This window comes from Plectropomus leopardus, chromosome 1 (assembly GCF_026936395.1).
Source record: "Plectropomus leopardus strain MGB_pleo_1.0 chromosome 1, ASM2693639v1, whole genome shotgun sequence".
Classification (NCBI taxonomy): Eukaryota; Metazoa; Chordata; class Actinopteri; order Perciformes; family Serranidae; genus Plectropomus; species Plectropomus leopardus.
Window position 1 is genome coordinate 22,670,307 of NC_142176.1, and position 27,750 is coordinate 22,698,056.

The following is a 27,750-nucleotide window of genomic DNA, read 5'->3' on the forward strand; positions in this document are numbered from 1 at the left end:
CTCCTTGCCAAGCCTGTGGGTCACTGTAGGCCACCCACAATAGCAGCTTTATTTGCCTCGAGCGGCGTTTTGGCTTCAGGGTATGAAACCTCACAGTGTTACACGGCCGGTCTATTCTCTGTTATCCGTAAGCACTGGATACTTCTTTAGCCTCGGGCCTGATTACCAAATACTCCACTGCTGCACTGTTGCACTCTCTTGACGTCATGGCAGCCTTAGTCATTTCTTTCCTTTACAGTGTTTTAATTTCTTTGTAGAAATGTAATGCAGATGTTTTGCCATTAAAGGGGGAACATTTTCAACTGTTCGACTTCCAATGAGAGTTGATTTTATTTGTTGTTTTGTTGATTTGTTTTTCTTTCCTGTATGATCTTTAATATACAACCTCACCAGACATATATCGGTCCTGTGCTCATCTCCGTCAACCCTTTCAAGCAGATGCCTTACTTTGGGGAAAAAGAAGTTGAGATGTACCAGGGCGCAGTAAGTAGGATACTATGTGACCAATGTACACGTTTGAAATAACTTCTGTTTTCTGAAAGATTCAGACCGGAAAACTGACTTCATGCTGTAAAAGTACTGATGTGTCTGGGGGTTTGAGATGGCAGCAGTCTGAAGGACAAAGGCTTTGAAATGAACTGGGTTAGCTGCAGTGCGAAGTTTCCAGCGGGCTGGCGCAGATGTTGCTGTCAGAAACTTGACTCAACCATTGAGACAGCTTGGCAGTACCTTCACAGAACAGCCTGTTCGAATCTGCCTCCTCTCTTGGCCGGCCTGCTGAGAGTGGGCTTGTCTCTTTAAGCCACACTGAAAGACTTCTAATATCCTAACTGACTGTGAAAACACTCACCATCACACATGCCAAATTTAACCTCAGACTAAAGAACATTAAAGTCCAGGTAAAGCAAAATCTGTGATTTCTTTGTTAAAACATTATATGTGTTAGAAAAGACTTGTTCAAAACGTGAAAAAACTGGGAACTGTGTAGTACTGCATTGTGGAGTTTGGTTGTTAAACTGTTTTTCACTGTTTCTGTGTCAAGGATTTTTGGGCGGGCCTGAAATATATCTCAATAATGCACTGGAGCCATCCTTAACATCACCCCTCCCCTACTATATAAAAATTGTATTACCACTTATTTAAGAGCGCATCAGTGTCGTTTCCTTCATCCCCATGTATGTGAGTTGTTTGGCAGTTCTCACAAGCTCTTTTAGCTTTTCCAGACTAATAAATACATGGTAAACATCTTTGTTAAATGCAACAATTGTATAAACTCAAGAAAATTTGTCATTACTAGCGTACCTTTGAGTCTGTCAGCTGGAATTGGCTACCTGGCTCACTGTGTGGTGTGCTTTGTGCTTTAGCTTTTTTACTTTAGCTGCTGAACACAAATCTGTCACCAAGGAGCGTCTCTCATTTTTCAGCTTGGGATGTGTGTGCTGTATTAGACTGCTTGTGCTACTATTAGCAGCTAACGAGAGTCTGTTGCTTGGCGGTGGCTCGTTCCTCAGTTCAGTGCCTTCAGTGTACATGCCCCCCATCATCTCGGAGCAGAGACGACTGCTTTTTTTTTTTGTTGAGATTTTTATTCCAAGTGTTTTGTTTGTTTTTTTTACTCAACCATTCACATTCAGCTAAGGGAGAATAATATATTTTTCATTGGCATGAAAAACTCAGATTGCAGATTTATTTTTGCTTTACCTGGACTTTTAAGATTTGTTTAGAATTGTTTGAAGCCATCACAGAGGCACTGACATGGTCGCTCAGTTGGAGGGCAACAGATTTGGCATTTGTAATCTCTCCTATTTTGTGCAGACTTTTTGCAGTCTTAATAGGGTTAATTTATAAATTATTCTCAACATTTTTTATTGACAACAAACCAGGTTTATACCCAGACTTCTATCCTAAGTTTAGGCAACCAAAGTGAGTCTATATTGTATTGCAAAATTGCCAGTTTTGGCAGAAAATGACTGATATGTGATGTCAGTGAACATTTTGCTGGTGTGCTTCGTATCAAATACGTTAGTTCACAACATTTCCTCATTACACAATTAGTCGATTATTATGTTTCCCTCAAAACGTATTTGCTGTTACAAATTAGTTTTCTATGAATATAATTTCTGAGTGACAGGGCTGGTCACACAGTGTGGCTAACTGATGTGTTTTTTATTTTTTTTACAACAATGCGGCTCACTGGTACTGTGGATTAATAAGATATGTTAGACTTTGACCACAGAGACAATACTTGTTCATAAAGTAAAATCAATTTGTTGTTGGTTTTGGTCTTTTCATTAGATTTTTTTTACAATACAATTAAAAAAAAAATCACCAAATAGATGCATTAAGGTGTTTCAGTTTTGGGATTAACAACCTCTGGAAAGTTTTCCAGATGCTGTATGACTTTTGATTTTAATTCAATTCTTTTGTCACTGCTCAGGCTCAGTATGAAAACCCTCCTCACATCTACGCTCTGGCAGATAACATGTACAGAAACATGATGATTGACAGCGAGAACCAATGTGTCATCATCAGGTAAGGAATCTATAATCACATATCATTCTCCACCTTCTTTGCGCTCCGTGAACTAATGGCATGTGACAACTGAGTATTCATTTTGTTACGCCTTGTGTCACAGAGTCAAATCTCTAAACCTCCAGGATGGGAGAGTGTGAGACAAAGCCTGCAGATAGTGATCTGTACAATGTGATCTGTGAGGTGTTGTGATAATGTCTGCGAGTGTAGCAGGAGAACAGAACAGGTTCCACCACGTCATTTGGTGCAGCTGACTGAAAGTGATGTGTTGGTGTTTTTCCATTGTATCACTCTCAGCTTCAATGAAATTCAAATAAATGGCGTAAAGGCACTAATACCCAAATATAAAAAGAATGCACAGTTAACAGCTGGACGTGGCCTCTGTTCAGGATGTGAAATGGAAACAAAGCAGCAGTTGTAGCAGCTATTTTTAAAAAACTTCCTGGTTTAAAAAAAAGAAAACTAAACAGGACGAACACCTGCGTGCTCCTTAACCCAGAGTCAATCTTTCCCTGGATTTAGGGAGTTTTTAGTTTACTTTTACAGCCTGTCTGAGAGTGGCTGTGATTGTTTTGGAGCTACACAGCTGCGGAGAGAAAAGTGTGGTGTCATGATGGGGGCTTTATCCTATTGGCCCAGTCACCTGAGCAGCGCTGTTGCTATAGTGCTTACCTCATGATGAATGACCCCTGCTTCAGCACTTTCAGCCGTTGTTTGGACAGCCAGCAGTTGCTAGTTCACTTTCCCACATAAAGGCACTGAGGTGGATTTTGTGATCGACTAAATCAGCAAACAAAAGCATGGAAGTGGTTTTATGATGAACCAGGTCTCAGCAAACAAAGGCTGCTGTGTGAACTGCTGGCCAGGCAGTGTGTGGTCAACATCGGCCTGCGTTAGCGCTTTCCAACATTTACCAAGGAAATGTGCGAATTAACAGCAGGGGGAATTCAGGATGAGGTGGTGGAGCAGATTTAAATTTTGTGACAGTTCCCCTTTTTTATGTAGTTTATCTACCTGCCCTCTGCGTGCTACAGCATGTGACTGATGTAGCGATGACCTCAGCATTTGAATCAGATACGAAACGGGTTAATTGGTGCAGGATGGTGTGATCAGTTTGGCCCTACCTATCAAACTATTTTTGACAGTTTCACCAGAGAGCCATGATTTTCCGCTCCTTTAAGCAGGGTTAAATTTCAGTCTCTCAGCCAACATGTCACCTGGACAACAGCTCATTAAACTGCTAAAGAAAAGCAGGTTTGTTCAGTTTTAGCTGGTTTACTACCAGAATTCTTCTTCTCGTTTTTTAAAAAAAAGACCATTTACAAGTCAGATGAGTGTAACCTTCTTGATCCTCCCTCAAATGTCAGCTGACTCTTGGTCAATGGCTCTGATCCCATCTGAGTTGTTGTGCGGCTGGTTTTGGTGTTCACAGCTGGTGTTGTCCACTTGCAATGTTCAGTCAGTGTTTTGTCCAGAGACCTTACCGATTCACTGATGCAGTGTTGCCCACAGCTGTTGCACAAGGTCATACACCACTCCAGTGTTTTTCTCCTTCCTCTCTGAGGAACTGAGGGCAGCAAATTATTTTTTTAGGCCTGCTCAACAGTTAAGTCAGTGTATATTGTGCCAATGGTCAGACATTTTCCTGTTGGTGTTTTGATGCAGAATTTTGCCATTGTGTTTTTTTGGTGTCTCCATTTTGATTGCTTTTATGTTGCTTTATCCTTTCTGCTTTTTTCCCCCTAATGTAGACCTGCCAGGATGTTGTGATTGCAGCAGTTAATGCAAATTCAACCAATCCTTGTGAATTCTGTGTGACTTTAAATTTTAAACCGCAATGTTACACATGGTGTTAAGTAGTTTACCCCCACTTTTGTGCAGAACTGCCTTGCATGGTTTACCAGTAATATTTGCTGGTACACATACTGTACATTTAACTGGTTCAGTGGGAATGCAGTGTGCATTTTTACATCTAAAACCCTCAGTGTTGCTGTGCATCCTTTTCATAGCTGATGTCAGTAATGATTTATGAAAGTTAATGCTTAAACCTCTGTGCCTTTACATTGTTTAGCTCATGCCCTTGTTTGGTTAATAAATCTCTGCGGAAGCTAACAATGCCTTCAGCATTTCAGCACCACAATAATGAGACCCGCCTATTTTGGGGGCTCAAAATGGGCCTCCAGCTCCCGCTGCAGTTTGTGTTGAAAATAGCTCTTCAGAGAATAACTTTGATGAGGAGAAACAATACTCTCAGATAGGGCTCTGGATGTTTTGTGACATTAAAAGTAAAACTCAGCATATCTTCTTGTTGCGTGAGCAGTACGTGTGCTGTGAGGTAGCCCAGACAATGCTGAAAGATTTAGAAGAAACAGGGAGGTATATAGGGGGAGGGTAACAACCATATAGAGACTGCTGTGTAATAGAGTGGCTGCTATGACTTCCTCTGGCAGCCTCTAACAGTCTGCAGCTGTGTTTCTCACAGAGGCATTACCAACCTGACTCTACTTTAAGGCACAGGAAAAAAAAACAGACTCCACTGTCATCCACTGCCAAACCACATGTGTCAAAATAAGTATGACACTGGCAAAGCGAAAGGCAAGGAGGAAAATAGACAAGTTTAGGGTGAAGGGGGAAACAAATGAGGGAAAAATCTGTGAATGTGACAAAACAGAATTAATGTCCCTGTTGCTGCAGCATTCGTCTGTCCAGATGTACCGTGGCCTAACACACATTTAGCCTCTAAGTTTGCTTCTAGGTGCAAAAAACAGATTTTGGTTTGCACAGTAAGGGAGGGTGTAAACATGAAAGTAGGAGCTGGGGTTAATTCAGGAGCTTCAGCAGAACTGCGATAATATCGCAATATTTTCAGGCTATATCGTGATACACGATATATATCACAATATTTTGAAGTACTCTAAACTACTAAAACACAACATTTTTAAACTACAGCTACAAATAAAGTAGCCACTGCAATAAAATACATTTACATAAACTACTGTTGTAATAAAGTTTAATACTGTTATAATGTAACATAATGTAAAGTATAAAGTTAAATAAAGTATCATTATGGTAAAGTTAAATAAAGTATTGTTATAGTCAAATAAATCAAACCCATGCTGCTTTTATTTTGAAGGACCTGGCTTGTCTCATGCCAGATGTGTTGATGTGTAGACACCCCCTCGGCCACATGGATGGACGCAAAGCAGTATCATCAGACGATATATTTCGTCATATCACACAGCCCTAAGATCAGTAACTCTAATAACGTTGTATTGGTCTGGTCTTAGCTCAGTATTTGCCTTAATGTGGTCGTACCAAATGAATAGACAATATTTCTTATTAACAATAAATATAGTCTATTCTGTGTTAATACTATCCAAATAACTGCAAATTACGTTCCTCTAACTCACAATGTCCCCCGTCTTAAAGTAAGGTCTTGCTCATAACTAATTTACTTGTTAACCCACACATGTTCCCTCTTATAAAGTTTTCTCCTCTTCACACTTAATAAATCCAAGATAGCCAGGGATGTAGGTTACATAATATCTACATTTAAAGGGACACATATTAATCATGGGGGTCCTCCCCCCATGAGTGTAAAACACTCATGGTTTCACACATTTTATGCATTCAGGTGAAGTTTTATGCCTAATTTATGGTAGAAATGTCTTTATTTGTGTAAACAAAAACACTGGGGTCTATTAGTATTAGATATAATCAGAAAAGTAGGAAAAAATGTCCAGGAAACTATATTTATAATTCTTATTATATAGTTATATTAAATAAAAATAGAATAAAAAAACAAATTTTATCTGATAGCATGCTCTGAATTTAAAAGAAAAAGTTCTTTCCTTATTGTTTTTGATCATTTTTGTTAAGGAATGAAAATAATGGTACCATGAACATGCAGTGGCTCAAAGCAAATAACTCACTGGTTCTCTACACCCAGTAGTTAAAATACAAAACAAACACCCAGGTCTGCATAAATCACGTAACTGAGCATTAACTCAGGTGTCACATGTCACATATTAGTTATTGCCTTAGGTGGATTTAAATTTGTATCAGAAGCTCAGGTTGTACGTGTGCGAAGACGTGCTTAAATTTGTACCTGTCTTTCAGTGGAGAGAGCGGAGCAGGGAAGACTGTGGCAGCCAAGTACATCATGAGCTACATCTCCAGAGTGTCAGGGGGCGGACCCAAAGTACAGGTGAGGGGAGCTGCTGTTTTTCTTTTTTGAGGGTGGTAATGTGATGGATGCATGAGATATTTGGGATTCCTGAGATGTTTAGCTGCATAGATAGAATAGTGGCATTGCAGTAATATGTTTTTTAAAAAAGAATTATGTTGGTCTTTTGTGATGCACAATTAATTGGTTTTAATTGATAAAAAAAACAAAAACAGGGAAGTTGAAAGTGAAAATGAAAAAAAAGATTGTTGCTCACAAGGTAAAGGCTTGTTGGACATGCTGGAGTTGAAACTCAGTGTAAAATGATAGAAAAGCAAAAGTTTGAGTCTACAAATGCTTCTTTCATCATCATGGCAGTATTAACTATATGTTCAATGAGTGCAAATGAAACTGATTACATAACATTTTCAAATTTAAGGGTATCTTGCTACATCAATATCATGATTATTTACTAAATTTTATTTTTTCTGTCCTACTTGTGTCAAGCATTTACAAATTATGCAAACTACTTAATGCCACCGCAGACCACTGGTGAAAACTAACTCAGTGTGTTTACTTACTACTTAAATGCAAGTTTGAGGTACCAGTATTTTACTTGATTATTTTAATTTTATGCAACTTCATACTTCTACTCCACTGCTTTTCAGAGTAAAATAATGTACTTTTTATTCCCATACATGTATTTGACTAGGGAGATGACTAGATGCGGACTGTTTTCCATGGCTGGCAACCGTAGTCAAGTGCCCATGTAGTTATACTGCCCAACTCACATTGTTACACATGATTAATAAGTTATTGAAACATCCACCCTCTGACTTCTCTCCTTCTCTCTATCACTCTCTCACACACGCAGGGACAATAAGTCCTACTAAAGTAGAGCTGGGCTTGGGTGGTCTCATTGCGTACCATCAAAGCTTTGAATATTCACTGGTAATTATTAACTGTAACTTCAAAACCCCAGAAATGGTTATAATCCAGTAACATAATGTATATTATTCTGAAACTGGCCAGTCTGTATCGTGAATACTTTTATACACTGTCTCTATTTTAATTTGAGTAAAAGATCCAAATACTTCTTCCACCACTGCTGCAGACTCCTGTGAAATTAAACAACCTGTTGCTGCTTCGTTTCTGCACTCATTCCTCCCCTTAGCTCCAAATCCTCCTCTTATCATCCTTGTCCTTATACCCCATTATCAGCCCATCAGCCGCCTCTTATTCGCCCAGCCCCCTTAGCCATCTGGCAGGCCCCCAAACCAGCAGATGTCCAGTTCCTAAGCTTGATAAAGATCTAAAGTTTGATGAGGAAATGACTTCACCATGATGGCAGTGGGATTTTTATGTTTAATCCACTTAGAGCTGCTTCCAACAAGACAATGTTAAAAATCATCTTCAGGCCTTAAATTGAACAGTGGAGCTGGTGGTCCGACTGAATCCCATGTGTTATGCTAATGTAGCATTATCATTCTTTCTGGTGTTCAGAGTTGCAAGTTACAATATAAATGCACAGTTCAAAAGGCTAATTATGAAAATATCTCTCTGTGTTGTTTGTTTAAACAAATGTGGCCTTTACAGTGGACACACACCCACACACACATGCACACTTTGCACGTTGTCTCCACCTCTTCCAGCTCCTGTTCAGCATAGCTTCCCTTTCACATGGCTCCGCTCAGCTTTGAACACTTTGTGCGATATGCTCAGTGCAGCACATGCATTCTTATGCAATGTGTTTACAGTGTGTGTTCACATGTGTGTGAGTTTTGAATAGATAGAAGCTCCCTGCCAGCAGCATAACTGTTCATCTGTCTGATCATTGTCATCTTCACAATCACATCTATCAATATTCACACATAATTAATAAGAAAAAATATGGCTATAGAGTATTTTTTTAACATTTTGAGACCATATTGGAAACGTGTTCTCACTTAAACTTGGTATCCCTTTTGAATAAGTGTATTTTGAAATTCCATAAACAAATCAAGTCAAAATCCTGTCCAAGTAATAAAGGAAAAACCTCCTCTGCCTTGCTGGCGTAAAATATGATAAAGTAGTGAACAAAAAACTGCTGTTTCACTATAAATAGCTTGAAGTGTGAACTGGAGTGTTTATTTTTTCCTTTCATACAAGACTAAATTTAGAAACACAAAAAGATTCCAAGAAATGACTTTCCTTCAACTTCTATGTACAATACTGGAAGTGGGAGTAGCTCTGTCTGCTGTACCGATTTAAAACTCATGTGTTTCTGACATGCAGATGGCTCAGAGGAAAGATAATGTCCTCCAGACTGTTCATGTGTGTGTATGTGTTCGTACTTGAGTGGAAAGTTCCAGAGACATACGCACCAGCCGGTCAGCGAGGGTGTTAAGTGTGTGGTATCCCTACCTGCTGTATACAGTCTGCCTGTGACGTAGCTAACAGCTCATTGCATTTGTCTCCTCGCAGCACGTCAAAGACATCATCCTGCAGTCCAACCCGCTGCTAGAGGCCTTTGGCAACGCCAAGACTGTGAGGAACAACAACTCCAGCAGATTTGTAAGGATTTCATATCAGAGTTTTTCCATTTTTTGTGAATCAGGATGCCCGACACTGCGGCTCAATTCATACCTGTTTTTTCTTAACTAAAAAAAAATATGAATACCAATATAAGACAGTGTAAACCTACACTTTTAGAAATGATGGTGCCAACTAGAGCCATATGGGACTCTTCAACTGGTCCCCATTGGAGAACCCTTTTTGGTTCTTGGTAGAGCCCTTTATAAAAGGTTCCACCTGGAAGTCTCTTAGAGGGTTTTACCAAGAAACCAACACACAGAGCCATCTGTGAAAATTTAAAACCCTTTGAGAGGTTCTACAGAAAATTCTTCTATGGTATAATGCAGTCATGTCCTAAGTTTGGCCCGGGGGCCAGTTGTGGCCTTCAGGACCATTTTAAATGGCCCTCGGGTCATCTTTCGAAATATACTATATGATTAAGACAATATCAGTTAATCAAGCAAGATCACTTGACATTTATTTTCATTAAAGTCACAATGACAGGGCATTCGTACAGTTTGTTGACACGCATCAAGTAGGACCTACGTGGGTGAAACTGATGTATTTTTATAAACAGATGGTAAACAAGCTAAGCTTACCTAACAACAGATATTTCCTGCGACGTTGCAGACATGAACACAGCAAAAAAGCATGAAGTTGAGAGCGTGAGCTGCTTCTTTGAGGAGCAGTGGGAAGTTGATTACTTTTAAACTTAAAGATGAAACAGTTGGGAAAATACCTGCGAGGTAGATGGCCCCCAGGTATTTTCACATTATCTAATCTGGCCCTCGTTCAAAAATTTCTGGATACCCCTGGTGTAATGGTTCTGACCAGAACCCTCCTCCAACCCCTTTACACCAAATTAGCTCTGGTTCTTCAGTGGGTTTTGTTCAGGATTCTTGGTAACTCTGCTATCTAGTGAACCAGCCCACGTTTCCACCAATTTTGAGTGGAACCATTGCTATCAACCATTGTCATCAACACAGGGCACAATGAAAGTTAAAAATAGTTGCAAAATGGTGGTACGCATTGATTATCTACAAGTTTTTTACTACAAATATTTGTTTCTATTTTTAAAAAAAAGCATTGCCCAACCATTAATGAGACCATTGCACGATTTGTCACTTGACCTCACCATTGTTGACCTCTCCATCCTCTTTTTCCACCCTGTCAAATATGACACGCCCATTGATGTCATCACGGTTTGCAGTTCAGGTTAAGAAAAGCCTGCTTGTTTTTGGTATGCTGAGAACTTTTTGGTCAAAATTCTGTAAACAGTTCAAAATTAGGTGCGGGAACCAGAACGGATCCAGTTCCATGTTGGTGGAAAAGAGGCAAAAGAACCCTTGAAGAACCGTTTCTTCATAAAAGGGCAAAATTTGCGGAGCTCAGTATTAAAAAGTGCATTTTTAAATCTTCCTTCGAGGTCACATTTTTTCAATCTTTTAGACCACTCTGGGAAACACAGACAAAATTAGAATGACCCACTCACTTTGCAAATCCTACGCTGTGTTGCTCAGAGATAAATACATGCAGTAGGTACTACTTAGCCCGCAATAATTTGAGGACTCAACTTTTCTGTGGTGCACCTTTTGGATCCAAGCTGAGACTTTTGAAAACAAAGATTTGCAGTAACAGCTTTCTTGTTTTACTGCAGGAGGAAGCAAACCTCCTGGGTGTCCTGGTTAACCAGAACTGTGATATAAAGACACATTGCACAGAAAGAACCACAGAGGCACATCCTCCACTGCTTACAAAGGAACTCAGTCAACAAGAGCTTAGAATTAAGCACATTTTAGAAAATGTTTTATTGGTTAAGTGCTCTGGTTAGCATACAAAGCAGTGTTGTCTCAGCTCTTTCAATATTTTTAGATCCTGTTTTAAGAACAACAAAGTTGCCTTAGATCACTGCTGTTGAGATACTGTCTTTGAAAAGTCTCCTTTCACTTTTGAGTCTGGAACAAACGTTATATTACAGGCTTGTCTAAAGAAGAGAGTAAAGGAAATAACAGGATCAGATTTTTATATAAATGCGCACGCACACACACACACACACACACACACACACACACACACACACACACACACACACACACACAGCGCACCAGCAACCGCAGAACAGCCAGGTTTCAGATCTATTGCTCTGTTTAAGCTCTATTGCAGTCCACTCAAATACTGAAAAAAAACTCTGCTTTGATCCATTAGGGGAAATATTTTGAGATCCAGTTCAGTTCTGGTGGCGAACCGGACGGAGGGAAAATCTCCAACTTTCTCCTGGAGAAGTCACGTGTCGTCATGAGGAATCCTGGAGAGAGGAGTTTCCATATCTTCTATCAGGTGAGGAAGCTTTTTTCTCAAGTCGAAGAGTTAATTGGACACATTTGGCTTGTGAAGACGGTCTGCGAGGGGATTTCAGGACACACTGGGTTAGACGTGCCATTTGGCTGCAGGAAGAAGGTCAATCTGTTTTCATTGTGGATGGCTCGAGGTCCCTGGAAGAGATGGTTCAGTCTTGCAGTTTTCTTCACATGCAAAGTGGAGCACAGTGTATAAATGTAAGCCTGAAAATGACACACAGGCTTTGCTCAAGAACATGTATATTACATCCATGTCAAGTCACAGTTATTTATAGAGCACTTTTAAAAACAATTAACGTTGGCCAAAGTACTTCACAAGGAGATAAAATAAAACAGTCAGGATCGAATAAAAAACACAGGAAATGAAAAAATAAAAACAGCCATAAATAGGAGAAAGTAAGTAAAGTCATTAAGAGTAAACAATAGTATGACAAAATTGTAACACAAAATAGCATTGCACAAACAAGTAAGACTAAAATAAAATACAGATAGAGTCAGGCAGTGTAAAAAAAAGAATTGGGTCCTAAGATGGATTTTAAATGTCTCAATGTACGGAGAGGATCTGATTAATGGAGGGAGACTATTCCACAGTTTACAACAACTGAAGATAATCGGTCAGCTTTAGTTTTTAACTGTGTGTGTGGAATGGAGAGGAGTGATTGGTCACCAGATCTGAGGGGTCTGGAGGTAGAGTTGGGGGTTAGCAGTTTAGTGATATATGCAGGTACAAGTTTATGCAGTGCCTTATAACAAATAAAATAATTTGATAATCAATTCTGTATCTCACTGGTAACCAGTAAAGAGAGGCCAGTACAAGAGAGATATGGTCTCTCTTCCTGATACCAGTGAGGAGTTTTGCTGCAGCATTTTGAAGCTGCAGGCAAGATATGGCTGGCTGACTGATTCCTACATTCAAGGAAATGTAGTAGTTGAGGCGCGAGGAAATAAAAGCGTGGACTAAAATCACTTAATCTTTAACAGACAGGAATCATTTTAATTTTGCTAGTGATCTGAGGTGATAGAAGCTAGTGCTGACAACTGAGCTGATTTGTGTGTCAAATTTCAAACCAGAATCAAAGAATATATTGAATTTTTTTTCATATGGCTTAACATTTATAGACAGAGGCCCAATGGCATTGATTGTGGACGAGACTTGACCACTGGGATGAAGATTATAACCTCTAATTTCTGCTCCACAGTTGATAGAAGGAGCCAGTGGAGAGCAGAAAAGCAGCCTGGGAATCACAAGCCTGGATTACTACACTTACCTCAACCAGTCTGGATCCTACAAAGTGGACGACATCAACGACAAGAGTGACTTCCAGGAAACGATGGTACTGAGATCCCGCCTGGCAATAATTTAACACCCTCGTTGGTGTTGTGTGTATCTATGCATCTCATACCAGCGTTCATGTGGCTCACAGCCTCCTCTTCACATTCCTCTCTCTCCCTACCAGTCCTCTTTTGTTTTCTTTTCCAACAGTCTCCTCCTGTTTTTGTTTACAAGTGAGACCGCAACAGGAGTTATTAGAGGACAATGAGCGAGGTACCACAGGAGTGAGTAAACCCACACTGCCGCCCTGATTTAGCATCATTGTTTTCCTTTGCTTTTCCCAGCATGCCATGGATGTGATTGGTATCTCACCAGAGGACCGCTCAATGGTGCTTCAGATTGTGGCCGGAGTCCTTCACCTGGGCAACATCACTTTCAAGGAAGCAGGCAACTATGCTGCTGTGGAGAGTGAAGAGTGTAAGTCGGCTCACACCAGGACCTAGTTTTGTGCTTAATGTTGTTCACACTGACACAGGTAGCAACAACCAAAAATCGCCTTAAAACTGTGAAGCTATTTTGAGGTGTTGTTTAACATTTAGCCAGGAGGGACAGATAAACGGAGACCTTTCAGACCTTTCATCATGGCACAGTTTTTTTTTGGCAATTGATAGCTATCATGTCTGACGAAAAAACCCCAAAACAAAACAAGAAATGAATACACTGTCAGTTAACTGTGTATGTGCTCAGAAAAAGGAGTTAACTGCTATTCAGTGCTCAGTGCTCCGACAATTATTAACACCTTTAAAACAGTGTTTTGGCCAGCAACTGGTTGTTTATCCTGATCAGACTGTAAGAGAAACAGCAATTTTAAAGGAATATAAGGCAGTAAAATAAGTCAAGCATGTAGATGTAGATTTTAGAGGGGATACATGGGATAGCCCCGACCTTCAATATTTAAAACATGTGCATTTGTAGCAAGAGGACTTTTTCACATAAACTTGCATTGTAAAAGAGATGTCTGTAAATCATTCATTCTTTTGAGTGTCACAACTACTGGAAATGACTGGTCTTACTTTTAGAATTTTATCCATTTTATTTGACATTTCCAAAGTAGAAAAGTCACATGATTGAATCATTTTATCCCCTTTATGTTAGCTGAGCACTAAACCAGAAGTAGCTATTGAAAGTCTCTACTGCGCCCAACTAATGGGCCACAGAATCTGCACAATTTCATATGTAACAGTTACTTTATTGGATTAATGCATCACTGAGCAACTTTCATAGGCATGAACAGGGCCCGACCTCTAATGCTGTACCCTGTTGCATCGATGTTCACCATTTTAGTTAAGTGTGTTTGCATGCTAACATAGTCTAATAAGTGATAAACACAAGTTACAGCTGAGGCTGATGGGAATGTCATTAGTTTTTAGGTGTTTGGTCATTAACATAAATGTTAGACAAAAGATCTGACTGGATGATGGGGCTTAATGAAAAGTCTGGAAATCATTATAGTTATTTTAATTCATTGTCTGAGAAGCATATGTGTCTGTACCAAATTTTGTGCCAACTGATCTAATAGCTAATTATCTAGAAAATAAAAACGTCGACCTGCTTGTGATGAGAGGAAAAGTCAGTGGATTACCAAAGTCAGCAGGATCATCCTCTGGGGAGCATGGATGTACAAAAAAAACATGACAATCTATATGTAAATGCTGCAGAGATATTTCAGTCTGTACTAGTGAGGTGGACCAACATTGCCACCCACGAGTCACATTTCAGCGTGGCTAAAAAGACACAGAAACAGTTCTTTGGTTATGATGACTGAGTCTAAAGACGGTGGAGCTGATGTTCAGGTCGAGACTGACTTGTGGTTAATTTCTTCTCCTCACTGCGTTCTTGCCTTTCTGCATGTCTCCTCTCTCCTCAGTGTCCTGAGCTGCCCTTCTCTGGTTGGTTTTGTAGAATATTTCTCTCACCACTTTCACTCCCTAAAGTTTTATTGTGTTAATGCAGGGCTGCAGCCAACTGTCTGGAGTAATCCAGGCCATGCTAGATTACCAGAGAATAAAACGCTATTATGTAGGTCTGGACATATTTTGCCAGGGACTAAAATTGACTTGTAAAAATACTTCTCCTTCTGTCCTCCCTCCCTTTTGCCTTCTCCTGCCTCATTTTATTCTTCTCAGTTTTTTTTTCTTTTCCTTCCTCCTCATGCTGTGTCTGTATGATGCAGATGAGAGTGCAGTTGCCAGTGTACAAAGCCTCGGTCTGTTCTGTGCAGACGTAACAGCAGCACTCCATAATCTCTGCCTTTCCTGTTTCCTCCGGTCTCACTCACTGTGTGCTTTAACTGCAGTGTGTTGCACATATGAAACTTCAGCAGCCAAGTCCACATCGACTTGGACTCAGCAACAAGAGTCAGTGCGTCATCTGTTGTTGAAAGAAATTCAACAAGTCGAGACTACTTGTACAAATAATTTAGATGTTATTTTGGCTGGCCGGCACTTTATTTAGTTGAAGTAACTTGATCTCAAACAGTGACATGCTTTTGTAAAATTACTATTTTAGGATCTTAAGCTTTTTCGATAGGATAACTATTTTTGGGTTTGGCATTATGCATAAAAACTAAGGCTGGGTGTAGTTTTAAGAATTTCAATACTAGTACCAATACTAGTACACTTTAAAGTGGTACTGATACCAATAAATGACTTCATACTTCAATACCCATCATGTGAATGAAAGCATTGAGTGTGTAAATTGCCACAACACACCACAGGCGTGTAGCATAGCCATACTTTCCAACAGTTTGGTGGCATCTCCGCTCGCTGAACGGCCAATTCTGTTGAACACATCTCACTCAACTTCAACACACCACAAACTTTAAAGGTTGTAGCTGCTGCAATCGTGGGCCAGTCACATATTGCATTATTATTAAATGGAAGAGCTCTTTTTGTGATTGGCGGCAAGGAAAACCATACCATTTTTTTTTCCTTTTTTTTCTAGATGTGGTTACAAAAAGTATCAAATGCAGGTATCGTTTTACTGGAAAAGTTTCAGTACTCCTTGGAACCGGGTTATTTTGGTTGATGCCTTAATCGATATCATTTGAACCATATGTCACAACACTGCATATACTGTACATTCTGTGACAGTTAACTGTGTATGTGCTCAGGAAAATTAGTTAACTGCTATTTAATGCTCAGTGCTCCGACGATGATTAACACCTTCAAAACAGTGGACATTTACAGATTTGAAAGCCTCCTTAAAACTACATGCTGAGTAAAATATTTAAAATCAAAATGCTGTTTTTTTGTGGCTGCATCATTTAACATGCACCTTTCAATACCCACCTACCTTTGTTGTTTTGCTAACCTTAGCATAGACTGCAGTAAGAAGAGTTCACTGTGCCTGGTTGCAAAATAGTTGCACACATAACCCCCCAATAAAACCACAACAGGCCGTTTTAACTCTGTAACTTTGTATTTCTCCAGAGGTGCTGTAAGGTGGAATTTATAACCTTTGGACAGAGCCAGGCTTGCAGTTCCTGCTGTTTAAAGCATAGATATATAAAGACAACTTGATACAAGGTTGGAGGTGGGGCCGCGTTCATTCTTACGAAAGTTGTTCAGCAGCACATGGAGCCAGAAATTTTCATCTGCTGCATACAAAATGACCCAGATGATCGGCACTGTCTCAGCATCATTGGGCCCATAGAGAAGGTGTACTATAAACTTTCACTCATTTAACTTTTGGCCAAAAAAAATTTAAAAAAATAAATAATTCAGAAATGCTGAACTGTTCCTTTAAAAAAATTGGGGCAACCAAGCTCAGAAAGTATTCAAGGATAATTTCAAAACCCACAGCAGATGAAACTCAACAAGCTGTGAAACGTTTTCTTTAGCTCTTTGCAGCACCGCCCTTTGAATGTAGTTCAGAATCAATATTGTAGAAATGAAGCATTGATTGACAGGATTATTGTATTAGTCACATTTTATGGGACATGACACACTCCTTCCTGTTCTTTTCACCATCCACTGCCTCTTTGACTAACAAATTTCCTGCAGGGGAACTTTTGCGTATACGAGCATTGTTCACATACTGTACACAGCCTTTGTATACAATCCATACCTTTCCTGCTGAACACAAAGAATGACTTCTCCTCCTGATACTCCTGATATAAGCAGGCGTATGGTCAGTCACACCCTTATGTCCCATAAGGGGAGCTACTGCAGTGGTCTAATGCATTCCCAGACGCAGTGAGTCTGCAGGCCTGAGAGCCATTTCCTTTTAGGGGAAGTGAGTCACTGTAATAAGGCAGGGAGGGGTTCTCAGGGGAGAATATCAACGCCAGGTCGGGACAAATGATCTGTGGTGTTCTCAACGTTTTTTTTTTTGTTTCAAGGGTTAGCCCAATACTATTCTTCTATTTTTCATTCAGCTATGATTCAAAGCTCCTCTGCTCTGAATCTTATCCAGGTTGTTGCGTGTTGGCGGTCTAGCCACAGAATCGCCCCAATTTTGTGGTGTTATACCACAAATGTGTGCACAGTGTTTATCAGTAGAAGCTTTTTGGATTTTTAGGCCTAATCACAGACTGATAAGAGTAAATGCAGCGAGGCGGTATATTTGCAAAGGTTACATAAGGCTGCCTTTAAATGAATGCAACCCTAAATGCTGTTTTGCATACTGGAGAAATGTCTCTTAGCTAATTCAAAGCAGGACCCATAACTACAATGCTGCTTTATTTCTCAGTTTATCATAATAGAACAGCGACAATCTATTACACAATTAGACATGCTGAAATAGCCACATTGACTATAGCTATATATGGTAATGGGCTGTTTTTTATTAAAGGTTCAGTGTGCAGGATTTAAAGGGATATATTGGCAGAAATGAAATATCGTATGACCACAGAAGGATTTCTTTTTTAAATACATTTTATTTATACAATTTTCAATAAAACAAAGGTACAACACATAAATGAAACAGAGAGAACGCCAAAAAAGAGCAGCAAACAAACAAACAAACAAACAAACAAACAAAATAAAATAAAGAATAAAAAAAAATAGACAGACTGCCAGCACTAAGACAAACCAAAGAAAATAAAATGTACATGTACACATGTCAAATCGCTGATGCAATCACATAGAGTAACAATTCATAAAATTGGGAATCAGAAATGAAGTCCAAGAGACCCCAAGGAAGGGATTTTAACTGGGAAAAGTTTCAGCTGCCTGCAAATTGCAATCCTCACCACTAGAAACCAAAAAAAAATTGTACTCACTGTTTCTTCAGTTCTGAAACATACTGATAGGTCTGTGCTGTAATCCCTGATTATTTCACTTTTTTAAGAGTCTTTTCTTTCCAGTGCTGTCTGGAAAACAATTACCAATAGAGATTCTCCTCTTCTATCTCCTCTGCCTCTAAACAGTTCTAGCCTTTCCAGCATTTCTGCTTGGAATTGACCAGACCCGTCTGAAGGAGAAACTGACGAGCAGGAAGATGGACAGCAAGTGGGGAAGTGCACTGGAGTCCATCGACGTGACGCTAAACGTGGAGCAGGCGTGTTACACTCGTGACGCCCTCTCCAAAGCCCTGCATGCACGAGTGTTTGACTTTCTGGTGGAGGTATGATTGCATGTTTGTACAGTTTTTAAGTTCAGTACATCTATACTCACAAAACTGTCATAAATAAAGCTGTGATTACCCATAATGAAGCTTTAGTTTATGTAACCCGATCCTTTTGATTTCAGTCCATCAACAAAGCCATGGTGAAAGATCATCAGGAGTTCAATATTGGAGTTTTGGACATTTACGGATTTGAAATTTTCCAAGTAAGTGTTTTTGGTCTTTTCACAGGCTGACACATGGCTACTGGAATTTAACTCTGCAGCAACACATAAATAAGATTACCAGGTATTAAGTTTGAGCATTTAAACAGATTAATCACAAAGGATGAGACTAAGTTATAAAGTACGTGGATTAAGTTCTATCTCCTGATAGAGACAGCAGACCTCAACATGTGTTTCTAATCTGATTACTTGTTTGTTCAGTTTGCTTAATGAGATGTCCTAGACTTGTTGATTGGACCAGACAAACTAAATGGAGGTGTTTTTGTATTGTTTTGGTTTGCAGGAGCTTTGGATTTCTAATATCAAGTACAGGTAATTAGAGGATATCTGTACTCATGCTCAGCTCACTTAATAACCATGTTGTGTCTTCAACAGAAAAATGGATTTGAACAGTTCTGCATCAACTTTGTGAATGAGAAACTGCAGCAGATCTTCATTGAGCTGACTCTGAAGGCCGAGCAGGTAAACTTCCTCCACCTTCAGTTTTTTCCTTTTCATGCCTCATTAGATGCTTTACATTTTGACTCTGAACTCATGTCTCTCTTTGCAGGAGGAGTATGTGCAGGAGGGCATCAAGTGGACTCAGATTGACTACTTCAACAACAAGATCGTCTGTGATCTTATCGAGAGCAAAGTAAATAAATCATTAGTAGATAATCAAATAAACTCAATAGCAAGTGGGCCTTAGTGGGGGAGTGGGCAAGTCCCACAAAACATACACAATCCTTAAAATATTTTATTTTGATAATAGATAAATTTTCATGTGGATCTGGAAATCCATCAAAACCTGTCACAGTAGAAGCAGTAATAGTAATACACAATTAGTGTCAAAGCTGAAATGATAAGTTGATTTTTCAGAGACTATTAGATAATCAGTAAAGATAAAAAAATCAAGCTGAATTTTAAATATACTGTAGTTCCAGTTTCACAAATTTGAAGACCTGCATGTTTTCTGTGTTTGATGAGATACTGAACTGAAGACCTTCAGGTTTTGGACTGTTTAAGTGATTTGAAGAGGCCACCTTGGGCTTTAGGGAATTTTGATTGCCATTTTATGACATTTTACAGACCAAAAAATAAATTGGTTCAATATCAATTGATCAGATTAATAACTAAAAAAAATTGTCATTGTTTGCAGCTCTTAACCATGAGATCTGTCTTTCAAAGGAGTGCCAAAAAAGAAAGAAAAAAAGAAAAAATATTTTAAAAGACGATACTTAACAATTTCAATAATTTTTGATTTGATTTAAATTTTTCAAGATGTCTCTCTCTAAATAGCAAACAGGGCTAGAAATACAATCTTGCTGGATATAAGAAACTTCGTTTTATTAAGAGCAGAGTTGTTATTATTCCCTGTATCAATTTACAATCACAACAAACTTGGGAATATTTTTTTAATAATGAGCATTTGTTAGTTTTATTGGCCTAATATTGTAAACTGAGTTTCCTGCTCCGGCCAAGTGTCTGCTGTGTTGCCGTGACTTGCAGCTTAATATCCTCAAACGTGCCGACATGCCTCTTAATTTGATTTATCTGTCCCACTGAGAGGTCTAATCCATGAAATCTACAACAAGGGCTTTAAAACAAGCCTCCATCTGAGTGGAGCCAGGGATCTGTATCAGTGCCTGACACTCCAGCTCTGAACACCAAACTCTTTACACATCCAGTGACAATTGAACACGTGTCTTCTAACAGAGGCGTGTGTTCTGTAGTTAAAGACGCTGTTCACACTGTGCAGACTGAAGGCCAGTGTGGTAGAGAGAAGCTGCAGTAAAGCTGCTCCACTGTTAGATTCAAAGCTGATACAATTTATAGCTTTGTAGCTTTTCTGATGGCACGTATTAGAGCTGCAACTGCATTGAATGCATTTATGCAGTCTATAATTAGACAATACTGAATAATGTACCCCACAATTTCATAGAGCCCAAGGTGACACTCTCAATTAAATTATCGGAAATTACTATGAAAAAAAGCAAGTAGTCACAAATGGATAAGCTGGAAAAATTATACGATCATTATATTGTAATTTCTGTTGATCGCCTTATCAGTTAATTTAAAAATACATATTTTATTTTAAATTAAAATTTTAGATTAAAAAATCATTTAAAAATAAATAATCCATCAACTTCCTTCCTTGTGATCCCAGAATCCTCCTGGCATCATGTGCATCCTGGACGATGTGTGTGCCACCATGCACGCGGTGGGCGAGGGAGCCGACCAAACCATGCTGCAGAAGCTCCGTGTCCAGATCAACACCCACGAACACTTCAACAGCTGGAACCAGGGCTTCATTATCCACCACTACGCTGGCAAGGTCAGTCTGAGTTCGCTCATTTAAAGCGGCTGCATTTTGTCCTTTTGTATGCTCATCCTGACGACTTGCATCATCTTGTTTTTAAGAAACAATACTTCTGTCTGTTTGAATGGGAAGTCATCCATATCTCAGTCTAAGTCAACAATCTTATGGGTCGACCTAAGTGCTCTAACTGGAGTATGAAGGCAGTGGTGTAGCAGAGAGTTATATGCAGGTATAAGAAGTAGACTCACCTCTTTTTTTTTGTGTGTACTGTATACCCAACCATCAGCCAAAAAGCTACTGGAATATATAAGCAAGTATACCCACTTCCTCCTTGGTTAACTAGTCACCTACATCGTCAACTGTATGAAGATGCAAGTCTTTAGATAGGGTGTTGTTGACCAATTTTTCACCTTAAAAAGCAATAACATTTTAACATCAATTTTAGAACGGACGGGAGCCTTGTGATAGGAGGCAAGATCTGGTGTGTTATGTGGTCACGCTCCCTTTTACCAATTAGACGACAAGCTGCTGCATTTTTTACTAAGACAACAAAAAATATAAAGTCTGGACCATAGACTGTATAAAATAATAGATGTAGCCACTGCATATCACCCCTTGGATTGTGGACTGCAGATTTGAAGCTTGCAGTTCAGCTTTTCAGCCTTTGTCATCTTGGATTTTTGGAGCCAGTTTCCAGAAGTTTGGATGAGAGGGTGGAGCTGTGGAGGAGGGTTGGATCTGACGACAAACAGACAGCCAGTCGCTCAAAGCTGCCCTGCCCTTAAATATGTGTAACTTTAAGCCTTAACAAAATGTTTATGGGCTAGTTATAAAAAAATCTGCCTCCCGTACAGTTGTCATGAATGTTGAAATTTGCTATAGAGACCAAGGATATGAACACATTTATTTCTGCTGTGAAGTTGGGGATTTTAACATGGGGGTCTACAGATATTTGGAGCCAGCCTCAAGTGGCCATTCGATGAACTGCTTCATTTATGAGCCCCAGAGTTTGCTACTTGGTCCGGACATAAACATTTATGAATACTGGCAAGCAGCGTGTATAGTTTTTCATATAAACATGCACAGAAAAACATACTTTTATACCTTGATTCACGTAACATAAAGATTACGACTTTCAGTTTAAGGTTTACAGCAGCCTCCATCCACTTGTCCTTGCCATGATATAAACTGTTCTGCATACTGTTCTCAGAAGGGAGCTGACAGCAACTTCTGGAAATAGAAAGTTATTAAAATGCCATTTTTTATGGTGTATGATCTGTCATAAATGCCAGTTATGCAGCTGGTACTTTAATTCTAGAGTTGGTGTCGTCATTGTCGCCCTTTTAAGTTTTCCCATCTAAACTAACACCACCGTTCTCTCTTCTCTATTTATGGTTGCAGCCCCTCCTGTTATGTAACAGTGTCTAACAACGCCATACGTGTTAATCAGCCTTATTGAATTCATACAGTACAGTCCACCAGACGTCTTTTTGTGCAATTATTTTTCATTCTGGTGATCTGGGCTGAGGTTGTCCCGTGTCATTCTCCAGATGTGTGGTGGCCTCAGCCTGGCACACATGCCGCAGGCTTAATGAGCCGTGCCATAAAGACTTGAGGGGCTCCCATGACCGGGCTCAAAACATTCCTCCAGTCCTCTGGCTACAGTATAGCAGAAATAATAACACGGTTTAATTTATACAACCACTGCTGGTTTATAAAGAAGATAATCCTGGGGAGGTGTAAAGCTTGGATCCACAAGCTTTCATTTTCGTTTTACATAAAATTCAAGCCAGTGAATTATAGAACACAGAATATCAGTCAGATTTTTTATTTTCACACAGGTGTCACCTTTCATTTTGTTTAAGGTTTCAAACAGTCCTCTTTGATAACTATGACTCTTGTGTCTCTCCTGCAGGTGTCCTACGATGCAGAAGGTTTCTGCGAGAGGAACCGAGACGTCCTTTTTACTGACCTCATTGAGCTGATGCAGAGCAGTGAAATGTAAGTAACTCCTATTTTGTGCCGACATGTGTTGAGGATTTCAATGGTGCACACTTAAAAGGACTCTTCTATTGTGATGCATATGGGTATAATTGAATACATCTGAATGAGACTTTCAGATGTTGCAGTGCATCTGGAAACTGGCGGGACGCAGCAGAAGTGTGCAGGGCCTGGTTATGTCGTGCCCTTCGCCCTGAATCACGTCTGGCTGCTGCTCCCTGATATGCAGCTTTTGGGGTCTACCCCAGTCTGGCTTTTCAAGTGCAGTCTCCCTGCGGGGCTGCATTGTGGAGTCTGGTCCCCCCTGTGTTTTGGTTTCTTGGGCTTTCTTTGTGTTAAAGTGGCCATCTGTGCAAACAGCCTGCATTGTCTGAGTAACCCCTGCAGGCCTCGGCTGCTACTCGCCCCCTTCTTGTGCACATTTTGTGTGGCATGGAATGAGGTTATATCAAAATCCCCTTCAGACATATGCTGGAAAATATATTCATACACTTCACATCGCACACACACACACACACACACACACACACACACACACACACACACACACACACACACACACAGATATGTACATGGATTGAAGACTTTGGCACAAGAACACATAAAGGAAGCCTGAGAAGGAAGGAAGCAGACATCATTCCTCAGAGCAGCAGGTCTGAGAAGAGAAGAAAGGAGTGACCAGTATTGTCAGCTGGACAGTATTAGCAGATTTGGTCTATTTGTACACACAGCCTGCTGATGCTTTCTTCTGTGTCCATAGCTTTGAGCTAGAAGTTTAAAACCAAACAAATACCAAAGGGGGAGAAAGCCAGAAAGGGAGTGGAATTACAAACATGAAAAAGCACTGAGAAAATAATGAATTGATAAACACCAAAGGCAGCAGCATCAGCAAGCTGATATCAGCTCAATGCTGTGCATGTCAGCTTTAAATCATTTCTGACAGTCACCACATTTTTATGTGACTTTTCAAAGCAAGAAAACAGCTGGCAGAGTTCAAAAGGAGCCACAGACTCTGTGCCTGAGTGACAGATGTTCTTATCACAAAAGGAGCAGTCTTGACGATCATAACTTATACATGATTTTTCTTTTCATTCATCAGATAATCAAGTGAAGCCTTGTTAACTTGTAGCCTTTAAAGAAGTCATTAAAAAGTGTTGATTTTACAGCAGAGCTGCAAGGAAAAATTACAAGACACCATCGTTAATTTCAATTTACAGCTCTGCGTGAAACGTTGGCCTCATTTAATCTCAGGGGAGAGCTTCTACACCGTCTTTGAAAGTGGGTGTAGCACTTTTCCATGATACTGGAACTTGCTGATACACGAGCATATGAGACTTGAAAAAGAACTAAAAAGTCAAAATTGTCAACTTATTAAATCATTGTTATGAATGGCAGCAAATTGGCACAGTCCAAAGCTGCAGACGGCATTAAATGTACATTTGTCAGCATTAAAACCTCTTTCCTCTCTTTTGAAGTTATCCATCTATGAAAAAAAATACCAGTTAACCCTTAATGTGTATATATCTGTAAACTTAAAGACGCTCAAAATTCATGCAACTTTATTTTAAATATCAATGAAATGACTTGAGTGTTTGTCTTCATCTGAGAGAAACTGAGGGAATGGAAACTTCACAAATATCTGCTAAATTCTGACCTGCAGCACCATGTCACAGTCTAGTTGTGATGTTATAAAACATCACATCTATAAATCGTACCAAAAAGTTATTTCTTTAAATCCAAATGAACTGGGAGCCAGTAATCTAAGATTATCTTGTTGGGGGGGAGTGTAGATCAGCACTGGCTGATCAAGCACTCGTATTGTTGTTATTGCCCATATATTCAGCTTTTTGGGAATAAAAATCTTTCTTTTTCCTATTACAGGGCAAAAAGGATAGACTTTAATCAGATTAATCAGTCATCTTATTTTATGAATTTTCAAATAATAGCACACGTTCCACCATAGTTCAATAGCCTTGGTTTTGGAGCTGTTTGTACAAATACAGCACAGAGCGCACACACATCCCTTGTTTTCCCACCCACCCCCAACTCAGACCTTCCAAAGTTGTTCAGGAATTTAAACCAGTGACCTTAGTCAAAGGACTTTAATCATTAACTGCATTTTTGTGTTTTAGGCTGCCGAGGACCTCAGCATTATTTTCAGCTCCACAGCACTTTGTTTTAGTTTATACCAGCCTTCAGTGTCAGTCCTAACTGCTCACCTTTGTCCTGTAACAGCTCCTTCATCAGAGCACTGTTTCCAGAAAACCTCAACGCTGAAAAGAAGGGTCGACCCACAACTGCAGGCAGCAAAATAAAGGTGTGTGTGTTCAGCAAAGTGAACAGTATGTACCTGTCCCTCTTCTTTATCAGAGGTGCTGTGGGAAAGGACCTTTTAAAAAGATTATGTTTGCTGTTCAGTGGAGTGTCCTTCAGCAGCCAGTCAGTAAATAAGTCACAGCATTTGGGGGGTTTATGAGTTTTGACATCATTATGATCAATAGTGTCAATGTTATGTTATTCTCCTCCTTTTAGAAACAAGCCAATGATTTGGTGAGCACACTGATGAAATGCACTCCACACTACATCCGCTGCATCAAACCAAACGAAACCAAGAAGCCCAGAGACTGGGAAGAGAGCCGGTAAGTGACTGACCCGCTGTGCTGTCGACTTCACAGTCTCACATGGCTCCAACCACCTGTAGCCTGCACTGTGTGTGTGCTGATAAAAGACAAATAAATCAAGTTGTTTACTTCTACACAGCAAAGTGTAAAAGAAACACAAGAGTGAACACAACAGCCAATTAGAGGCAAGTATTTACATCTGCCATATTGTTCAGCCTTTTTGAAGTGGAAATAGTCTATAGCAAGTGCTTTGTGCATTCATTTCAAGGACAAATGTATTGCATAATTATAAGTGAAAGCAAAAAACTTGTCCATTTCTACTTCTAAACATTTTTTAAATGTTATTTTCTTTGGGAAAAATCTTTAAGATTTTCAGTAGCAATTAACAGATGAAACTGATGACAGTCCTTTTCATTTATAATGTATAAATAAATCAAAATCAAATCAAACTCAGTTCATTTATGTAACACATTTAAAAACAACAACAGCTGATGAAAGTGCTGTACAAATTATAACGAATTCCACACATAATGTTTCATTAGGCACAATAATAACAACAACAACAACAACAAAATGGTAGTAGAAATTATAAAGCAGTATTATATGTACACAAATATAAAACAGAATAAGATTGGTAAGATCAATGACATACTTAAAAAGATTATGAAATAAGGGTTAAATAATAAAAAAACTGGCTGAATGGAGTCAAAGCTCGAGCAGGAAATAGATTCTGCTGCTGTTAGAGACACGAGATCACAGAAAATGCATAAGGAGAATTCAGTTTCACAGTGACAAGTGGGGACCATAAAAATGCCTGGGGGGTGAATAAATACACAATCAAAAGCACCGATAGTCTTTTTGTGGACCCCTGACTATTGCCAGCAGTGTTTTGTACAATCTCTCTTTCACTTCAGTCAGAAATTTCAATTTTGGCGCCTTGATAAACACAGACCCGGGCCTCTAATTATTCTCACTCAAAAGGTGAACACTGGAGTATTTTTCCATTGTGATCTGCCGCCACCTGTTTTGTTTCTTTGCTCTTTCTTGAATATTTTCTGTCCGTCTGAAGTCATGTGTTTCAGACAACCCCCCTCTCTTTATCCCTTTGTTCCAGTTTCCCCGCTCTTTCTTCCCTGCTCACTGGCTTTGGGCACTCCATGTTCAGATGCAGAGTGCTGCTGTATTGTTCAGAGCCTATGACCTTCCTGTTGTGAGTCGGACGCAGGGTGGCTCATTAATTAGCACCGGAACTGCTGTTTTCACAGGAAGTCTGAGTGTACTAAGCAGTGCTTAAGGTCTTTGTTTGGGGGAAAAGTTAGCAAAACGCAGCTGTTTTGCATACAATGACTTGTTATTATCCCTTCCGCTTCCTTCATGTGCCATAGACTTGGTAAAAGACGTTTGAATTAAAGTTGATAGCTGATGACTCAAACCACTGATAGTAAAATGCAAAAATAGTTGTGACAATGAATAAAAGTAAATTGCATTTTTTATGTCCTACTCTTTTAACTGCTTTATTCTCATCTTTCATAATCACATAGAAAAATATCACGTCAAAAGTAGAAAACAAAATCTTATAAAATGATGGTGAAAGGGTTCTTCTAACCCCCTTGTAGAGTTTTTTTTTCTTTCTACTTTTTGTGAGAAACCATCTTAAATTAATGTTATTCAGAGTATTTTTATATACCTTAAACTTTAAAACTGAAACAATTAGTCGATTGACATGAAATTAATCTGCAGCAAAGTTGATAACTGGAGGAAAAAGGAAGTTTGTTAATTTTATTCTAATGTCGATCCTTTTTTTCTGTCTTAAGGGTAAAACACCAAGTGGAGTACCTGGGTCTGAAGGAAAACATCAGGGTGAGGCGTGCTGGTTACGCTTACCGCAGAGTCTTCAGGAAGTTCCTCAACAGGTAACACGCCTCGTATTTTCGTTTGTCTACACCGATACGGCACCGGTTAAGCAAATTGGGCATCAGTCATGATGTGACTAATCCACATCATTAAGTTTCTCTGTCAGTGTCTTTATATAACACAGTTTTATGGCACACACATTTTTAATTTCAGAACAAGAGCAATGATATTTGATTATTAAGT

At 39.4% G+C, this 27,750-nt stretch overlaps 1 protein-coding gene across 2 annotated transcripts in view; it reads left to right on the top strand.

The window, feature by feature from the left end:
* The window catches only part of myo1ea (myosin IEa), a 65,598-nt gene that overhangs the window by 23,306 nt on the left and 14,542 nt on the right, over positions 1-27,750 (top strand). For both annotated transcript variants that reach the window (XM_042491554.2, XM_042491637.2), the window contains exons 3-18: positions 394-483; positions 2,438-2,532; positions 6,652-6,739; positions 9,161-9,250; positions 11,456-11,587; positions 12,807-12,941; positions 13,225-13,357; positions 18,312-18,508; positions 18,634-18,714; positions 19,108-19,194; positions 19,283-19,366; positions 20,879-21,046; positions 22,947-23,032; positions 25,268-25,349; positions 25,565-25,671; positions 27,468-27,566. In XM_042491554.2, coding sequence (XP_042347488.2) covers positions 394-483; positions 2,438-2,532; positions 6,652-6,739; positions 9,161-9,250; positions 11,456-11,587; positions 12,807-12,941; positions 13,225-13,357; positions 18,312-18,508; positions 18,634-18,714; positions 19,108-19,194; positions 19,283-19,366; positions 20,879-21,046; positions 22,947-23,032; positions 25,268-25,349; positions 25,565-25,671; positions 27,468-27,566 — 1,754 coding nt within the window. The remainder of the gene's footprint in view (positions 1-393; positions 484-2,437; positions 2,533-6,651; positions 6,740-9,160; positions 9,251-11,455; positions 11,588-12,806; positions 12,942-13,224; positions 13,358-18,311; positions 18,509-18,633; positions 18,715-19,107; positions 19,195-19,282; positions 19,367-20,878; positions 21,047-22,946; positions 23,033-25,267; positions 25,350-25,564; positions 25,672-27,467; positions 27,567-27,750) is intronic.